The sequence below is a fragment of the Labrus mixtus genome, chromosome 12 (assembly GCF_963584025.1).
Source record: "Labrus mixtus chromosome 12, fLabMix1.1, whole genome shotgun sequence".
Classification (NCBI taxonomy): Eukaryota; Metazoa; Chordata; class Actinopteri; order Labriformes; family Labridae; genus Labrus; species Labrus mixtus.
Window position 1 is genome coordinate 11,181,048 of NC_083623.1, and position 17,796 is coordinate 11,198,843.

General features: G+C 41.3%; 1 protein-coding gene across 2 annotated transcripts; it reads left to right on the plus strand.

Annotated features, from left to right (window-relative positions):
- Window positions 1-9,959: 9,959 nt before the first annotated feature.
- nr2e1 (nuclear receptor subfamily 2, group E, member 1) lies at window positions 9,960-17,510 on the plus strand. Of its 2 annotated transcripts, none has more exons than XM_061051959.1 (9): window positions 9,960-10,573; window positions 13,086-13,231; window positions 13,977-14,064; window positions 14,452-14,687; window positions 15,151-15,297; window positions 15,633-15,729; window positions 15,863-16,012; window positions 16,136-16,241; window positions 16,490-17,510. In XM_061051959.1, exons 1-9 carry the CDS (start codon window positions 10,513-10,515, stop codon window positions 16,650-16,652), a joined length of 1,194 nt encoding a protein of 397 aa, XP_060907942.1. In that variant the 5' UTR covers window positions 9,960-10,512; the 3' UTR covers window positions 16,653-17,510. The 2 variants fall into 2 exon arrangements, with proteins under 2 accessions (XP_060907942.1, XP_060907941.1); XM_061051958.1 differs by lacking the exon at window positions 9,960-10,573 and adding an exon at window positions 12,584-12,823.
- The last annotated feature ends 286 nt before the right edge of the window (window positions 17,511-17,796 follow it).

The following is a 17,796-nucleotide window of genomic DNA, read 5'->3' on the forward strand; positions in this document are numbered from 1 at the left end:
TCCTGATATTTGAATGCCAAACAGGAAGTATTTCTTGTAGTCCTATATGCAAAACACTGGCACCTTTATAAAGTTATGTGCAAGCTGTGTGCATCTTTTGCTCCAATTAGAATCGTTATGGATTCATAAGGTAAGAAAACACTACAGTAGAAGTAGTCAAACTGATTTGATCACATGATTTGACCTTTCTTTAAAAAACGGAAGAGAAAGTCACTCTGTTTTCCTGATATCACCGTTTGAATTTGAAATACTGTTCACAAAAAGTAAAAGCAAACTTAAGTTAAACAACATTTGTAAAAGCAGAGTAGCTCTCAGCTCCAATGTTATCCAGCTATACTGGGGATTAATAGTCTGTAAATCTGGACAGAAAAGGCAGTTAGCAAGTCAGTTAGCAAGGAGTTCGTTTTAAAGCAAAGCCTGATCTGTGAACGAGGAAGTTAGATGGAGGAGGAGAAGTGGAGGAGGAGGAGGGCTCAGAGTTCAGGAAAGCCTCTCCTGAGCCAGGAGAAAAGGATTTGGCCCAGATGCAGGCAGTGATGTTAACTTTGAGTGGCCCCTGTGGCTCAAACTCAGCACCCCCCACCCCCCCCCCCCCCCCCCCCCACCCTTCTCTCGCCTCCTCCTTCTTACTTCCCAAGCCCCCAGGTTGCCTTTGCATGACATCATCCCCAAACTATGCCCCCCATACCCATGTGAATCTGAGCTGTCACAAGCACGACCACCCCTCCGCCCCCCACTATTAAACTGTACTGCGCTGCAAACCCATACGTTTCTTTTCTCCCCCTCCTCCCTCCTCCTCTTTCCCTCTCTTCTTCTTCTACCACCAATCTCCTCCCTTCTTCTTCTTCTTCTCCTTTAACCCCGAGGAAGGCATTGTTTGAGTCAGGGCCTGATCAAAAAACTGTTGCCCGCCAACCACAGGGCTTTCTGTAAATTCAATAAGGCCACCTTAAAGATTTTCCTAATTAATGGATGACATCTTTGGCTGGAGGAGAGGCTGGGCATTCTGCTCCGGCTCGTTCTTTGTTCGCCTCCTAATTAACTTTCCCAGGTCACTCAGGTCCCCGCAACCTGCGAGTGAAGAGCCCCCATTGAGGAGGGAGTTGTAAACTTACTTTTTTTGCCTCGGCACTTAAAAGGGGAAAGCAACTATAGGGAACAGAAAATATCCTATTTAAGTCCTTTGTGAGTGAACTGCTTGCACATGTTCCAATAAAGGAAGTCTTCTAAATAAGCTGCCATGTTGCTCTCGGCTCCCCCACCACCACCACCACCCTCCTCTTTCTCTCCCTTATCCCACCTCTTTCACTCCACAGAAAGGTTATGAATGATAGCTCGGGGTTGAGGGGGGGTAAAGGGCCAAAGGACAGCATCTGGGCATTGTGGGAGTTGTGAGCATCTGAAACTTTGAGGGAATTTGAGGATGGGAAAAGCTACAGAGCTGCAGGGTGGTGGTGGTGGTGGATGATGGAGAAAATAAGGGGAATATGAGGAAAACAAAGTGCCTCTTTGGCCTCGTCATTGTTTGGGTGTTTCTGAAAGACCCCATGTCTCCCAGCTGCTTTCATCACTCCTCATCTTTATCTTTAGTTTTAAGCAAAAATAAATTCATGAAAATGAAAACCACTGTGAGATTTCTTCTGCAATATGAAATCTGTAACCATTCATTAAAGACCTCAGTGTAAAAGGTGACAGAATAAACCTGAAAAAGAAAAAGAAAAGGCCCGGGTTATATCATAAATGCAGTGGTATGTTCTACATGAAATCTTTATCTTTAAACAAATATAATAAATTACATTTTACATGTTGGCAATAACAAGAAAATACAAATTAAATAAAAAAAATAATAATTAAAAATGCATACATCAAAGCTCCTGTGGGGAGTTTTTAGTTGGTTAGGAACGAGACTGAAATTAGGTCTGATGTCTCTTTATGAGCTAAAAAAAAGAAAAACAGCAAATGAGACCACAGGCAACATTCATTATTTTTATACTTCTTTGACCACTGCCACCGGGTAGGTGTCAGACAAGGGGATTAAAAGTATGCAGCAGTAAGAGCATTTCTTTATGTGACTGTCATAATATTGCAAAAGTTTGATTTTCCATCAGAAAACGCAAACTACACATGTACAAGATCAGCAAAGAGTTCAAATAAAAAGGTACTACTCTGTTCTCAGGGGTTGTGGAGATCAACCCAGAGTTCCCTACAGAAGCTTTAAAGGAACAATATGTCACCTTTTCCCCTTAAAATAGTTGTTTCTAAGGTTAATTTAATAACACGATAAATTTCAACAGGGAGAATGGTGTCTCTCCCATGTCCACAGAGCGACCGATCACCTGATTACTGCAGTATGTAACTTTGGCAATGGGCTCAGGTAATCTCGCAAGTACTGGTACAAATAAATAAATCCATTTTATGCCAAAAAAAAGTAGTCTCTTTCCTAGTCAAGTCTTGAACATTATCAGCTAGCATAATACTTTACCCTCTTCAATGAAGCCATTTAGCCACAGCCAGTTGATATCATAGCAACAGTTGAATAGACGTACTCCACTTGCAAACAGTTTGCAAACAACGGACTGAAGACACTTGCTGAGTTATATTTCCTGAGAGTGAAAAAAAAAGCTGGAAAAATGCATATACATTTAATTTACACAGCCATAAATGTCAAGTGGTACCTAAACCATCTTTTTTTTTACCTGTCTGTTACCTATCTATGTAAGCGACAGTTTTACTCTGAGAACATAAACAGTGTCAAGTCAAAGGACATATGGTCCTATTTTGAAAAACATGCCTTGTGATGATCCCTGGACAATATGTTGTGTTTAAAATTCTACCAGTTCTGACAGTAAGCAGGAATTCAGCCTCTTCCTTTGAGATCATTTGCTTGAGATTTTGCCAGAGTCTACAACAGTTTTGTGAAAAGAAACCTATCAAAGATCAGGTTTAACTACTTCCAATAGAAGGAATTGACATCTATACACCGTAAACCTCACTTTATATGAGCACTTTACACACTAATCTCCCTATATATATATATATATATATATATATATATACATGGATCATATATTCTATAGTGCCTAGACACTCTAAGTATATCAGTCACTCACACTAAAACGCCACATGCTCATCAATATTCTCATCATATCACCTGATACACTCATAGTCTGACCTAGATCTGCTCTCCTCAGAGCCTCATCACACACATAACACCCCCAGTCTGAATACAGAGAAGGTCACACAACCTGATTCTCTGAATGTGCGTCTGCTGTCTGGGTGTGTATTAAGACCTGTGAGGTGAGTGTGAGGCCCCTGACGACAGCTCCTGTGCTGCAGGGTCCCCAAGGGGTTAATGACGAGTGGAAAGTGTGACCCCAGAGCGTGACCCCTGAACCGGACCTGTGCAGTCAGCAGAAGGACATCAGGGGAACACAGAGTGACTGCTGAAGAGTGCGCAGATACAGCAACAGTACATTTACACAAATGTGTGTCTTGCTTGTTGCTTCTGCTCTTGGCTGTTTGGTGTGTTGAGCTTCATTATGCAGAGAGTAAGTCTTTAATCTATTTAACTGAAGAGTAAATGACACAGTGACTATATGGAGTAAATTGTAATCCAGTGATCAACTTACATACGTCTGAGGCAAAACCTGCAACTTCCAAGCAACATGGTCTCAATCAGTAAATGTTAATAAAATGTAATCCATATTGACTATGTAAATAAACTAAATTTTCTAAATGTTTTACGTGAGTCAGCACTATTGCATTAAATAATGATGGCACAATTTGCATCCCAGGAGCCTTGAGAGCATCCTCTCAATCTTATGGACAGGACACTACTGTTCGGTTTGAGTGCAAAGCCAAAAGTCGATGTCCATGTGAGAATGTAGCTAAAGAAATCAAACCGTAGAAACCTTTCTGTAGTTTTGGTGCCAAGAGCTAAACAAACTTTACCTGACCAAACTGCCATGGTTCCACATGACGAACATGAAACTTACCCAGTTACCCCAAGCCAAACTATGTTATTGGTTGAGTTTAGAATCATTGTCTCTTTTAAGCAGGGGGCTTTCAAAGAGGATAAGAAATTAAGTAACCCTTTAAAAAAAAAAATCAACTTTGATCTTTTGTCTTACAAAGGTCACAAACCCTGATGTTGTGGGTGAAGACCTCAATGGTCAGCCTCTTCAGCGGAGTTCTTACAGGCTTTTTTGATGCAATCACACATTAAACTTCAAACTGAAACAGACATGTTTGAAATTTGTACCGACTGACGCATAAAAAAGGGAAACTTGTGGCCATGTGTGAATGTACTTACTTAATCTTACCTTTAGTGACTTTTTAAGGAACTGCCATGAGACTGTGTTGGATGCTTTTACTAGTGTTAATAAACTTTTTATTGGGTCTTTCACAAATTATTATTACAAGCAAAGATCTGTTTTTAAAAAGTGTAATATTTTATTAAAACTGTTTACTTTGTTTGATTGTACAGGCCTACTGTTCCTTAATTTAGCCCGTTGTCTTACTGCGTTCATGGCTATGATACTCATTTGTAGTGTTATGAGGATGTGTTTACCCTTTCTACTGAAGATCTACCTGTTGTGATTTAAGTTATAGTAAGCAAATCTATGATGTATAAAATAGATATTATTGGAATTATTGACGAGTGACAAAATGAGAGAAGCAGTGGACACTTTTCCAGGGAGTGTTATGTCCAACAAAGTCTCAAGATGCAAGATGTAAGAAACATTATTTAAAATGTAACAACTATCGCACAGTGCTAAAGTGGTCCTGTGATTACTTGTTGGCCTTTAATTTAATGGGAACTATTGTGATGACAGATTTCCTTGTTTGTATAGTTTAAAGGTAGTTCTCACTCACTTTTGAGCTTTAGGAACTTTGAAGATGTGTTATGATTATTTTAGTCTCTATGGCAAAAAAAAAGGGGGAATACATTTGTTGTTTGAACATGGAAAAAAAAAAAAGGAGAAACGATCATGGGCTCTTGGAAACATTGATCAATTTTTCCAACAATGTTTGACAGTTGCCCAAACAACTAATCGATTAATCTGGGAAATAATCGACAAATTAGTGGAAATCTTTAAATCAAAATCAACCACATGCAAAGGGAAACTACATCAAAACAACAAACTCCGATTGCCATATATGTATTTTTTTTAACAATAATAAACAGAGTGAGATAAACACACGCGCACACACACACACACACACACACACACACACACACACACAGTAGATACACTGATCCCATCGCGCGCGCGCGCTCCTTAGGCTCCCACGTGTTTGTCTTTGCGGTGTGAACAGACTATAAGCCCCTCTGCTCAGCTGTCATAATTTGTTAACGAGTCTTTTCAGGGAGCGAAAAAAGAAGGAGAGAAGAGAGAAAAAAAGAAAAGAAGGCTCTTCACGAGTGACTGAAAAGCTGAGGTCCATCCAGAGAGGGAACCCAGGGGCGACATCAGACCGATTTCAGACCGGCCCGTGATGGCATCTCTGTATATTTTAATATTAATGACCCCCCCGGCCTCTATAAGCCTCCAACAGGTGCCCCCCAGCCCCACTCGAGACTGAAAAACCATCATTCAACATCCAAGCATCCAGTAGTACCATAAAGACTCAAAATGCCGAGGATGGAGGTGGAGAAAAAAAATGAGTAAAGACAGGGGAGTTAGAGAGTCAGCCATCACTGTTTTTTATAAGTACGTTTTTTGAGTCACTTTTCCCAGCTGAAACACGGCTCGATATGTCCCCCCTCCCTTGAGAAGGAGATTGACTTTTGTTTGGAGTTTGTGAGAAGTGGGAATCAGAAGCAGGACAATGGGACTCCCCACGGTGAGAGGCTGAGAGGAGCCATCTCAAATCAGTCAGCCAGAGGACTGACTAATCCGGCCATTGTCCCTCCCCAGCCACCGGCCGCACATCAACACATTCGCCCCCCCATTGTCCCCCCCACCCTCCACCCCTCATGCAGCGGGATTTGCCTCTCCCCAACAGCCAGTTTTGTCCACGGCAGTTCGAGCGGAAGTTTCTCACTGACAATTTGCCCCAAATAGATTTGTCAGAGCGTCCAAGCACCGCACCGACCTGGACCTGTGGGTTTCTGGGTTTGGGTTCTGCCTCCGGGGTTTGCTCTCTCCATGGTGAGGCCGCGGTGTGTGTGGAAATGTGGATGTGTGGACGAGAGGGTGGGAGGGTACTGGTGTGGTATAGCCTCGAGGGATCTTGTCTCACTTCAAGAGGGCTCACTGTAACACGACGTGTGTTTTACGACGCTTTAACTTCCGCATGGCACCTGCACTGCTAAAAGTAAAACACCACAGGGCATCCAGTGGTGGTGGATTCAGTTTCTGGTCTGGGACCTTTACTTGAGTAAAAGTACTAATACTGCACTTTAAAAACAAACAAACCTATAAGTCAAAGTCCAACGTTCATGTGTAGGGTATGCATCATTCGGAAAATTATCTAAAAGTAAAAGAACTCCAATATCTGTTACACTAGTTTAATATTTTATCATTAGATTACTCTTGCGGTATTTCAAACACTCATTTTGTTTGATGTATAGTTGAGGATTTGTATCAGCTTTATTAGAAGACTTTATTAAAGACTTTTTTTAGTCTTTAAAACGTCCGATTTTAGTGAGAATTTCTGTCACAATCACAGATAATGACATTTCTCCCTGTCGACTAATTGATTAACTGACTGATCATTACAGCTGAATCTACTAGTATAAAGTGTTGAGTATCCAAACGTCATGTTTTATAAGCTCTTCATGTTTTTAAAAGATTTTAATTTGAAATGTAACCAGCACCTAAGCCAAATTACTGTATGTGGACGTAACAATGGGACAATTCTCTGCGTCAGTAGCTTTGAAATGGCTCTTAATGCTGAGGTTGTAGCTTACATTTTGTACGGTTTGCTGTTTCTTAAACAGGTTAGGTAGACCTTGTAGGGGGGGGAATAGTCACAATCGGTGACTGAATGGATGGATTCACCGGTGTGTCTGCTGTCAGTTTCAAATTGGATGTGAGACTCTGCATGAATCAAAACCTGATTTGAAATGCTCAATTAAACACTTAACATGTCAAATAAAATAGAGGATTATCATTCGTTAAATGCATCGATCGAATTACTAACAACGACACGTGGCCCCTTTATATGTTGGATAGCACGCGGACAGGTAACCTGCATGTGTTTAGAGCTGTCCGTGGTGCTGAAATCAGGCGGAACTTTCTCCAAAATATGAAAGTTTTATTACATGTCAGATTATACCGTATCGATGTAACCAAGGAGATGTTTTTTTTTTGCTGCTGATTTTGTCGCTTAGTTGAAGCCCTTTACTGCTATCATGTGACCAATCACGTTTAAACACTATTATTTGTCATAAATAAGAGCTGACACAGTGAGTCTTCACTGCTAAGACAATCATCTTCTGCTCTGAGCACCATTCAGCAGAAGGCTGCACATCTATTCTCTCCCTGGTCACGTTTAAAGGATGCAAGGCTGCCTGGCTCTTTACTCTGCTTGAATCCTCCTCATTATTTGCTCTCTGGAGCTTTGTGACTTCTCCCTAAAGCCAATTGGTTTCCGCCTGGACGGTTTGGGGGCCTGCACAGTGATAGCAGTGCGTAAAAAGATGGTTCAACTATGGCCTCCGAGGGGCGATTATCTATAGGAAAAACAAAAATGATCTATCAAAAATATTAAATCAAACTCTTATTTAACATTATGTTGTCATTATATTATTTTGATATAATTGTAAGTGTAAGTATGAGCTAGAAAAATACAAAATGTACATGATGTTTAAAAGAAATAGACTTAGATATCCACACATTTCTTGTGAATTAGGTCTTTTCAATCGATAAAAGAAAATCCTAAAATATGTCAAGTCATCCAGAATACTCTTTATAGTGCTTTCTTGTGACTTCTTTCGACTCTCGCTCCTTTCTAGTTGTTTAAGTCTACCCTTTAGTATGTCAAGTATCCCAATACCGATGCTGAGCTCCCCCAAAAAACAGATACACAATCCAGTGGTCCCTTTGTTGGAGTCATTTCATTGACTGTTGGAGGAGAAGAGAGTCACTAATACAAAAAAGTGAAAGAAGGCAACCCCGGCAACCATGATGTTGGTTATATTTGTGTAAAGGCTATCAGTGAATGACGAGGATTAGGACGAGTTAAGGAGATTATGTCACACATTCACAACTCAGCCACCCCGGTAGCCACCCACACACACGCGCGGATTCGAAATAGATGAAAATGTTGTTGATCTGAGAGTATTCTGCATTTCATATTTCTACTTTTAAACACTATTGGATGTTGTTTAATAAAAGGCCATCATTTAAAACGTAGGAGAATGAAGTGTAGCTTATAATACACGGAATTAGGGCTTTTATTTTGAAGGGCACTTCTATGAGATAAAAAAAAAAAAACACAATATGGAATATTATGGAAATGTTTCTCCTCAAGCTTGTTAGTGTCCTCTCGGCTGTTCAGCCAAAGGGCAGGTTGAAAGACACAACAATGGCTGATTGCAATTAACTCCGCCCCTCCGCCTCCACCCTGTCCGCTTAAATCGACACTTTGTGAGTCCATATGGCCCACAGTGTACCGTGGGAATGAACACAATTAGAAAAAAACAGAATATGGATTTCTTAGAGTTACCGGGAGAAAGCACAGCAAGCTGTCAAGGTCAGGGTGTCAGAATGCGGGGCCCCGCCGCGAGCCTTCGGACGGCCGGGCACAGTGTGCACCCCAGGGTGGGGGTCCTGAATCCCATCACTGACTGTAGGGCGCCGTGGGAGGTGTGCAACATTACAGCAACTTTAATCCAGTTTACCCAGTGCTTGAAGAGAGGGAGTTGATTAATTTGACGTCACTAGTTCATTAACGAGTAAAAAAAAAAAAGTGTCAAACTTTAAGTATTGTTGTTTATTGCATTTATGGACTTTTTAATAAATAAACAAAAGATCTGGAATATCAAAAGCGATGAAGTGGGAAACATCAGTTTTCCATTAAGTGGATTCATAAAACGTTGACCATAAAAAAATAAAAAATACCAAAAAATAAAAAATTTAAAAAGAGCTGATAGAGCGAATCATCAATTTCAGTTTTCAAATTTTTTGTCTCCATTTAGATTTATTTTATAAATACCATCAATAAAATGAAAGGACTATCTTCGGCTTTTTATTTAAATATTTATGTCACTTTACACGCCTTGTCTTGCCCTAAAATAGTTTTTGTCTGGATATCATGCACTTAACAGGTCTCTAAATTCTGATAAATCACGTTATAATTCTGATTCTGTTAAACCCTATATTAACACGTTTAGACGGCTTGGAAAAAAAAGCTACAACAGGTAATGCATATTAATCAGTGAATGAATGACGTAGCCTGACGTTTAACCATCAATACATGCAGTATAGATGACTTACCCGCAATAAGCTTTATAAAGGAATTCTCAACTGGGCTATGTATCTGGGCAGTTCCACGTTATTAAACAGTAAATATTCTATCAAAATACATAATTTAAAATAGTTGGCTAAATATTCTTATACGACTGTTAGTAAGTATAGGTCTGCTCAGCATGCACATTCTGAGCACTTCAATTATCAAGGACTGTATATGTAACCAGGCACAGCTGTTTTGTGTATTTTATGCCCTGGCATTCCTGGTATTTTTTTTATAGCGGACAGGGGATTTTCAGCAGCATTGCCTTAAATTAAGCATCAATAAATTGAATCCAAACACATCTGTATCTAGTTGAAATGTTGCAGAAAACTTGCATGAATGTTTTTGTTTTGCAATGCCTCTTGATCCATGAGCAAGGCACTTCACATCACTTGCACCCACATTCACACGATCAGCCACCAACTCTCTCTCTCTCTCTCTCTCTCTCTCTCTCTCCCTCGCTCGCTCGCTCTCGCTCTCTCACGCCAGTGACGTCAGGCTGGAGTTTGGAGTAGAAAGCCAAGTGGATGAAGGAAGTGGAGATCTCCACCCTGCAGCTCCCCCTGACACTTCTCATAAATATTACCGAGGCTTATTTGAACAACTCGCAGCGCAAAGTCACACCGTGTCCTGCTCTTAACCCGCTTTTAGCCTGTCAGAACAAGCGAGAACTGTCTCTTTTTTTTTGCGCTCCAGGCTGCTTCTCACCACATCCAACTTTATGCGCTGGTTGCTGCGCCGCGAGCTGGACGGCTGCTGCAGCCGCTAACAGGTCGCTGCCCCAGGGCTACAGACTGGTTCTTATCCCGCAAAGAAAGCCTCACGTCTGACTGTCAGATACGCTGTACAATCCCGTGTCTTGATCTGGGCTCTTGAATCGGAGATCTGTCAAGTTTGGCAACTTGGGATTTAGTTCCGCCGATCTTCTTGCTGCTGGTAAGGCTTTAAGGAAAGTGCCGCTTTCTCGCCTTTCTATGTAAGCGGGAGAAGAGGACGAAGAGAAAGAGGGTTTTTTTTTCTCCTTTAACTTTCCTCTAAAGTCGTGTTTCCATGATGAGCAAACCTGCTGGCTCAACAAGTGGCTGTCTGGATATTCTGAACGTCAAATCAAGTAAGTGTGGCTGCTCTCTTTGCTCACTCGCTCAACAGTTCGGTGTGTTGGAAAATAGTAGACAGGCCTCGGTTGCACGTAAATAGTTATTTACGTGACCTGTTATCTCAAATGGCATAATCAAGTCACTGCAGCTAATCAGTCCGATCATTCCTCGTGGTCTCAGGAAAAACGTGAGCAGTGCTCCGCGGGGAATAGTCCAGCTGTCGTCTGAGTGCGTAAAAGTGGGTCCATGGCGGTTTATTGAAGCGCTCGTGGCCCGGTTGGAAAGATTTCATTTCGGAAAAAATAAATGTTGTTTGTAAATATGAGAGGGAAGGAGATTATAGTCTGTAACAATGTGCTAGTGTCACACTGGATGCCACTTGTTGACTCGTAACGTCATTTTGGCTTCAGGCTGTAATGAAGTCTTTCCCAGCAAACTATTCAATGGCTGATATTTAGATTAACAGCGTGTATAAGAGACTTTCCTCTTGCTGTACTGATCGTTTTGTTAACACATTTTTTTTTTGATGAAACTGCGCCAATCTTTCCTCAGATATCGCGCAATTTTATACTAGCCTAATTAAAAAAAAAAAACATTTACAAAATAAATCTGAATGCGTTCGGTTATCTTAGATTTAAATATGATGTCATGAGGGTACTGTGGATAATTAAATGGTGGTTAAATGTTTTGCATTAATTTGAAATAGTGTCTTATTTTTTCTTGACCTTTGCAATGAGGCCTCATATGGCTTCACTTTAAATGAGATTATAACACAGGCTCAATTGCTCTGGTTTAAAAGAAAATAGCCTATGTCTTCTGATAAATTGACATTTGCCTTTGGGTCTCTTTTAGTGTAGTTAATATTTTCCACACAGGTTTCACACTGCTGTTTCTGTTTATTCTCATGTTCTCAGACTACTGCAGATGACCAATTAATTTAATTATAAATAAAACAACTTGCGCTAACACATCACAGCTACTGTCAGTCAGGGTCAAACCCAAATTATGGGTGGTCAGCAGAAACATTTCCTGCTGCCAGTAAAACTAAATTTCTCTTGTAGCAGCTTCTCGACCTGATGGTGATTACGTTAATAGAAGATGCCATATATCTTCAAGCAATTACTGCACACAATGGGGACGAATTGGACCCCCACAGCGGGAAGTTAAATACATTTCCCCCTTTCACAACAAAATTGTGCAGCATTTTTATTTAATTGTCACTCGAAAAAATCTACAGAAAAATGTTTTTTTTTATTCTAAGTGCAACTTGTTGAAATGTTGCGCACTTTATTTAAAATAACTACAAATATGCTTACAACTTTTACATTGGCTGTGCGTAAATGAACTTGACTTACCGAGCTTTAATTTATTCAATTGATGTTAATTAATAAGAGACTTTAATTAGTAGGGACATTATTGTAATTACAAGAAACACATCTAGAGTCGTCATGGTGAATAGCAACAACAAAGTGGATACCATTTATTATTACACAGCAGCTAAATTATTTTTGAATTAACCGTGGGATAACAAGTTGACTTTTAGCAGGCTAACTGTTGCTTAAGCTCTCATCAGACACACATTCTGCATCTCTCTGCAGCACATGTCAATGTCGCGGCTGTGACCAACAGTCATCCCTCACGGTCTTCTGGGTTTTAGTAATCTGCCAATTGAAACCCTATAACTCTCTCCTGGAGTCATTGTTTTTGCTGCTCACTGGTTATTCCCATGCTACCCTTTTTGCCGGGTCACTGGTGAATCAATGAGCAGGTGGCAAAACGTCAGTGTAATTACATAGACGGCGTTTCCCTCCAGAATAAAGAGAGACTCCCTCATGTGCATATAAATATAGTTCTATAGATTTCTAAACTGAATCGTCAGAGGGTGGAAAAAAATCAAATTTTTTCATCTCTACCGGGTCGATTTACATACACTTCATTTGAGTTGGTGAAACGAGTTGGTGTGCATTATTCTCATGGTGCAGTGTCACTCCCTAATCCCGGGGCCTATAGACCTGCGGGATAAAGCAGCTGTCGAGTCCCATTATGAAGGGGAGTTGGCAGCTTGTCGAGATCCAGGCAGTCAGACGAGGTTCAATGGGGGAAAATCATTAAGTTAACACTTTCCCCTAATGTCTCCATTGTGCGCCCCCGGTCTTTTGTCTTAGAGAGCTCAGATATGACGCTTCCCACCGGACTTTATTCTGGAAATGTGCGCCATGAATTCCCATGGTGGGACGAGGCGCGGGGCGCAGTCCAGTATGTGTGTGAGTGTATATTCGTGTTTTGTAGGGTTTCTGACAAAAAAAGACAAATGAATTATGCGATTATTTGTTGGTGTAAAAACGACTTAAACGACTTAATTATTGGCCTTTCCTGTACATTGTGTGTACATTTAAGACACATTCATTATAGGCCTAATAGTCTACTACTGCAAAACTAATAGACTGCAATTCATCCAGATCTTTTAAAAGTTTGATCAGATTAGTTTTGATCTAATCAGGCTACATTTTTGTATTTTTTTCTCAGGTCGAATTCTGGACATCCCCTGCAAAGTGTGCGGAGATCGCAGCTCAGGGAAACATTACGGTGTTTACGCCTGTGACGGCTGCTCGGGATTCTTCAAAAGGAGCATCCGCAGGAACAGAACATATGTCTGTAAATCTGGCTCTCAGGTGAGGCCTCCTCCTAATACTGTATCTTTCAAATTCTCAAATATCCTCATTTTCACAAAAGGCCCAGAGTCAATAGGCCTGCAAGTTCGCACAGTTTTGATTGTTTAAATTTGGTTTAATGTCGTTGACAAGAGGGTAAATTGAACATCTTAAATAAACATGAAGAGAAGCTCATCTATTCATGTTGATTTACGGCTATTTCTGTCCAGCTCACTCCACAACTCCCCCCCCGGAAACTTACAGTTAGGCTTATTGAGCATGTTCCGAGATAGATCCGTATTCCAAGTGTTATAATGAGCCAGATTTACGTGATCCAGCTTCCCCATTACTCATGACAAAAAAAGAGCTTCACGCAAGGTATGCTCATTTTTACGCACGGATTCTATTTACTCTTCTCTCCTGGCGCTGTGTTAAGTCTCCCCTGATGAGCCTAATTGTGTCATGCCTCTACCATTAAGCATTGGGCTAAACACCGCGCTGCTGTAATATACCAGGTGTAATCCAATCTAATGTGATGACTCTGAGGCGAGGATTTAGGCAGCAGAGGGCGGGATTGAGTGCTTATCCTCCGGGATGAGGCCACACTGCATCGGCAGGGGACCAGGTCGATAACTGCGCGATAATAGCGAGAGCTTTCACCTGGAGATTGGCCTCCCAGGAAGATAATAATAGGAAGCGTTTTTATTGTAAAACGGAGAGAAATGCAGGCTGTTAATCACCCCGTCTGTCTTGTGTTTGTGTGCAGGGTGGCTGTCCAGTGGACAAAACCCACAGAAACCAGTGCAGAGCGTGCCGTTTGAAGAAGTGTCTGGAAGTGAACATGAATAAAGACGGTAAATGGGTTTAATTGAATTATCACTTCAGCCGTATACGCGCTGTGTGCTGGCGTTTGGGTTAGAGGTGAGGGACTTGGATGGAAAAGTGTGTTAAGGTTGTTAATAAAAGCTCAAAAGAATGAACATTTAGATGATTATTTCTTTACGGTATTTATATTATTTAGAACTGTTCATCTGGGTGAGCATGTATTGATTACATTAAAGCTAATTATTTGACCAAATGCAAACACAATTTTCCCTTTAGGACCTTTATTTTTTGGAATATGTATCAGTTAAATATAAACAAAAGTAACAGTAGTCAATGGGGGGGAATTAATTACACACATTGGATGAATGAACTTCTTCATTCCTTCACTCTGTGTTCACTTCTGTCCCGTTCCACAGCCGTCCAACACGAAAGGGGCCCCCGGACGTCCACTATCCGCAAACAGGTCGCCCTATATTTCCGGGGGCACAAAGAGGTGAACGGATCGTCGACCCATTTCCCGGGATCCTCCCTGCCCGGCCCTCCCTTCTTCACCACGGTCACGCAACTGGAACCTCACAACCTGGAGATGAGCGGGGTGGCCACCACGCCGGAGAGACAGGCCATCGTGGGCCTGGCACAGCCAACACCGAAGGTATGATTGAGTTGATTTTGTTTTCCCAAAATATGATTCTTTTGTCGTATATCCCGGGATTTAATGGATTTAAGTTTTCCACTATAACGGAATGTGCCTCTGTGCAGATTTTACTGAACTTTTATAAACTTTATGTCATAATTTTTTTAAATTATCAGAATATATTTACTTTCAAATGTATCCTGCGGATTTGTGTTATTGCCTTCACAAATAGGATTAGGCCTACAGATTTTCTTTTTCGCAAGGGTTAGAAGTTGAAATTCTTGTCCTGATTTAGCAGCTACAAATCCGCCTATTAGATTTCTCACTGTAAATCCTCCTCAAGCAACACTAATAATTATAAAACCAGGTGCTGGGGCTTGGAATTTGACCTTGTATGCTTCACGGTTCTCTGCACGGTGTTTCAATACAATGAAACAAGCTGATCTTTTTTGTTGACGGTGATGCATTTTGCCTATTCCAGTATCCACATGAAGTCAGCGGCACCCCGATGTATCTCTACGAGGTGGCCACAGAGTCTGTGTGCGAGTCTGCAGCGCGCCTCCTTTTCATGAGCATCAAGTGGGCGAAAAGTGTTCCCGCATTCTCCACCCTGCCTTTATCCGACCAGGTACAGTATGGACTGAGGGGCAGAGGGGGGAGTTTACGAGTTCAAATCAAACCCTTCACTTGAAACTTGAAGGAGTTGATGTGGTCAATAATTGATGAATCTACATGATTGTACTCTGTAGTAATTTTAGTTTTAAAATATTTAATTTCAAAAGCTGGGACTCCCTAACATAACGTCTGTCTGTGCGCAATATTTATATATAAAAAAAAAAAACATTCTTACTGTTTATGCACGAGTTAGGCTACTCATTCTTGGTTATTAATGCTGGCTAAAATGTGGAAAATAATTTCTTCATTGAAGTGCATATCTAACCCTGGAACAACTCCTCCTTGCAGCTGATTCTTTTGGAGGACGCGTGGAGGGAATTATTTGTTCTGGGCATTGCACAGTGGGCCATTCCCGTGGATTCCTCCACTCTTCTCGCTGTTTCAGGTGAGTACGAGGCACGACGAGGGGTTCAAAGGCCTCTCAGAGGCCTGAAAAGCCCGACGTAATTCTGTTTGAGAGTCAGTGTTGTTACAAAGTGCTGTGGGCCTAATGGCACCTCCTCGACATGCATTCCCAGGGATGAACACTGAAAACACGGAGTCTCAGAGGATGAATAAGATCATGTCTGAGATTCAAGCACTTCAGGAGGTGGTCACCAGATTCAGACAGATGCGCCTCGATGCCACAGAGTTCGCCTGTTTGAAATGCATCGTGACATTCAAAGCAGGTCAGTGGCCCACTCTTATTTGACTTTACATTTTATAGAACTATCATCTCATAAAAAGTTTTGCAATATAAATATGTTTACGTACACTGATAATGATTTAATCCTTCATTTTCTGACACACAGTTCCCACGCACGGCAACACTGAGTTAAGAAGTTTCCGCAACGCCAGCGCCATCGCTGCACTACAAGACGAGGCACAGCTCACTCTCAACAGCTACATACACACCAGGTAACACCTAACTCATATCAATCAACCAATCAGTCAGTCAATCATTCAGAAACGCATGCATGTTTCACTCTCAGCTTGATTCATGATGCTCAAGCCTCTGAACTCTCCCGTAATTGCTTGCACGTGCAACTCAATCCTCTTTAATTAGCAGCTTTTCCTCACAGGTGTGTGTTAATTGGCTATAGACCGTCTGCAAATAAGAGTATGAAAGATACGGGCCCTTTCTGACCCTCGACGTTGTCTTGCAGGTATCCCACTCAGCCCTGCCGCTTCGGGAAGCTGCTCCTCCTCCTCCCTGCTCTCCGCTCGGTCGGCCCGTCAACAATAGAGGAGGTGTTTTTCAAGAAGACCATAGGGAACGTGCCCATCACCAGGCTCCTTTCCGACATGTACAAGTCCAGCGATATATGAGCACGCGCTCTGTCGACAGATGGAGGGGAAATACTTGAAGTGAAGGTCCAGAGAGCCGCCGAGCAGAAAACAGACTGTCAGTCATAGCAGGCGTAACCGTTGCCTTACAGGCTCGCATAAAACAAAGACTGCAACACAGCCAGAATTCACCGAGTAGCCTGTTAACAGTCAGTAGAGTTCAGGATTAGTTTGTAACTTTCATTATAGAATGACTGAAGCCGCCATCTTTGCTGTGGGCACCGACTGCCTGCAATGTTTAAATGTCGCCTAAAGACTCTGGAGAGCACAAGTGCCAACTAGGCCTATGTCATACTAAGAAATATTATATATATATATATAAGTTTTTCGAGTCTCTGAGACCAATGAGCTTGCCGACCAATCTAGTCTTTTATTGCTGTGTTCAATCCCAATGGAGGAAACCAAATAAAGATGACGCATGCGTAATGGGGACGTGATTCGCTGTCCTCTCGATCCGGTGCTGAAACCAAACGCATGAGTGAACGAAGAAAAAAAAAATTGCCTACTCTCTAGAGAATCATCAGCTGGCATTGCCTCCTGACTGTAAAACGACATTAATCTGAAGACGGTGTTTGTATTTAAGTGGTTACTGTCCTGTGTGTGTTGGTGTGACCTTGTTTGAGGCGCAGCAGTGAAAATGTTTAGGTCGACTTTGTGAAGTTAGACACTAACACTGGATAAAATTATGTTCAGCACTTGGAAATGTTCTTTTGTGGCCTGTGATGTTTCTATTTTGTTGTAAATATTTGGAGTTATAACTATTTAGAGTTGTAACCAGAAGAATAAAATACACTGAATTAAACTGGTTTCATAAAATATAGATATAAAATACCTGCTGCAGATTGGAAACTTGTTTAAACTCCCACATCATCACAAAATAAGGGTACAAAACTCAGGCTTAAAAACGTATCATCAGAACTTCATGTGGCCTTATATTAGGAGAGGATTCTGTTTTTTTGGCCTTATCAATGATTGTTCATTTAAAACTAGTCTTTATTCCACCAAATTAGCTGGAAGCCAGTTATTGTTAAAGACGTTGACACAGTAGATACATGCATTTGATCACTGAAAGCTAAACAGCACTTATACTTTCACAGATCTTCAACTGTAAGTCAGACACAAAGAT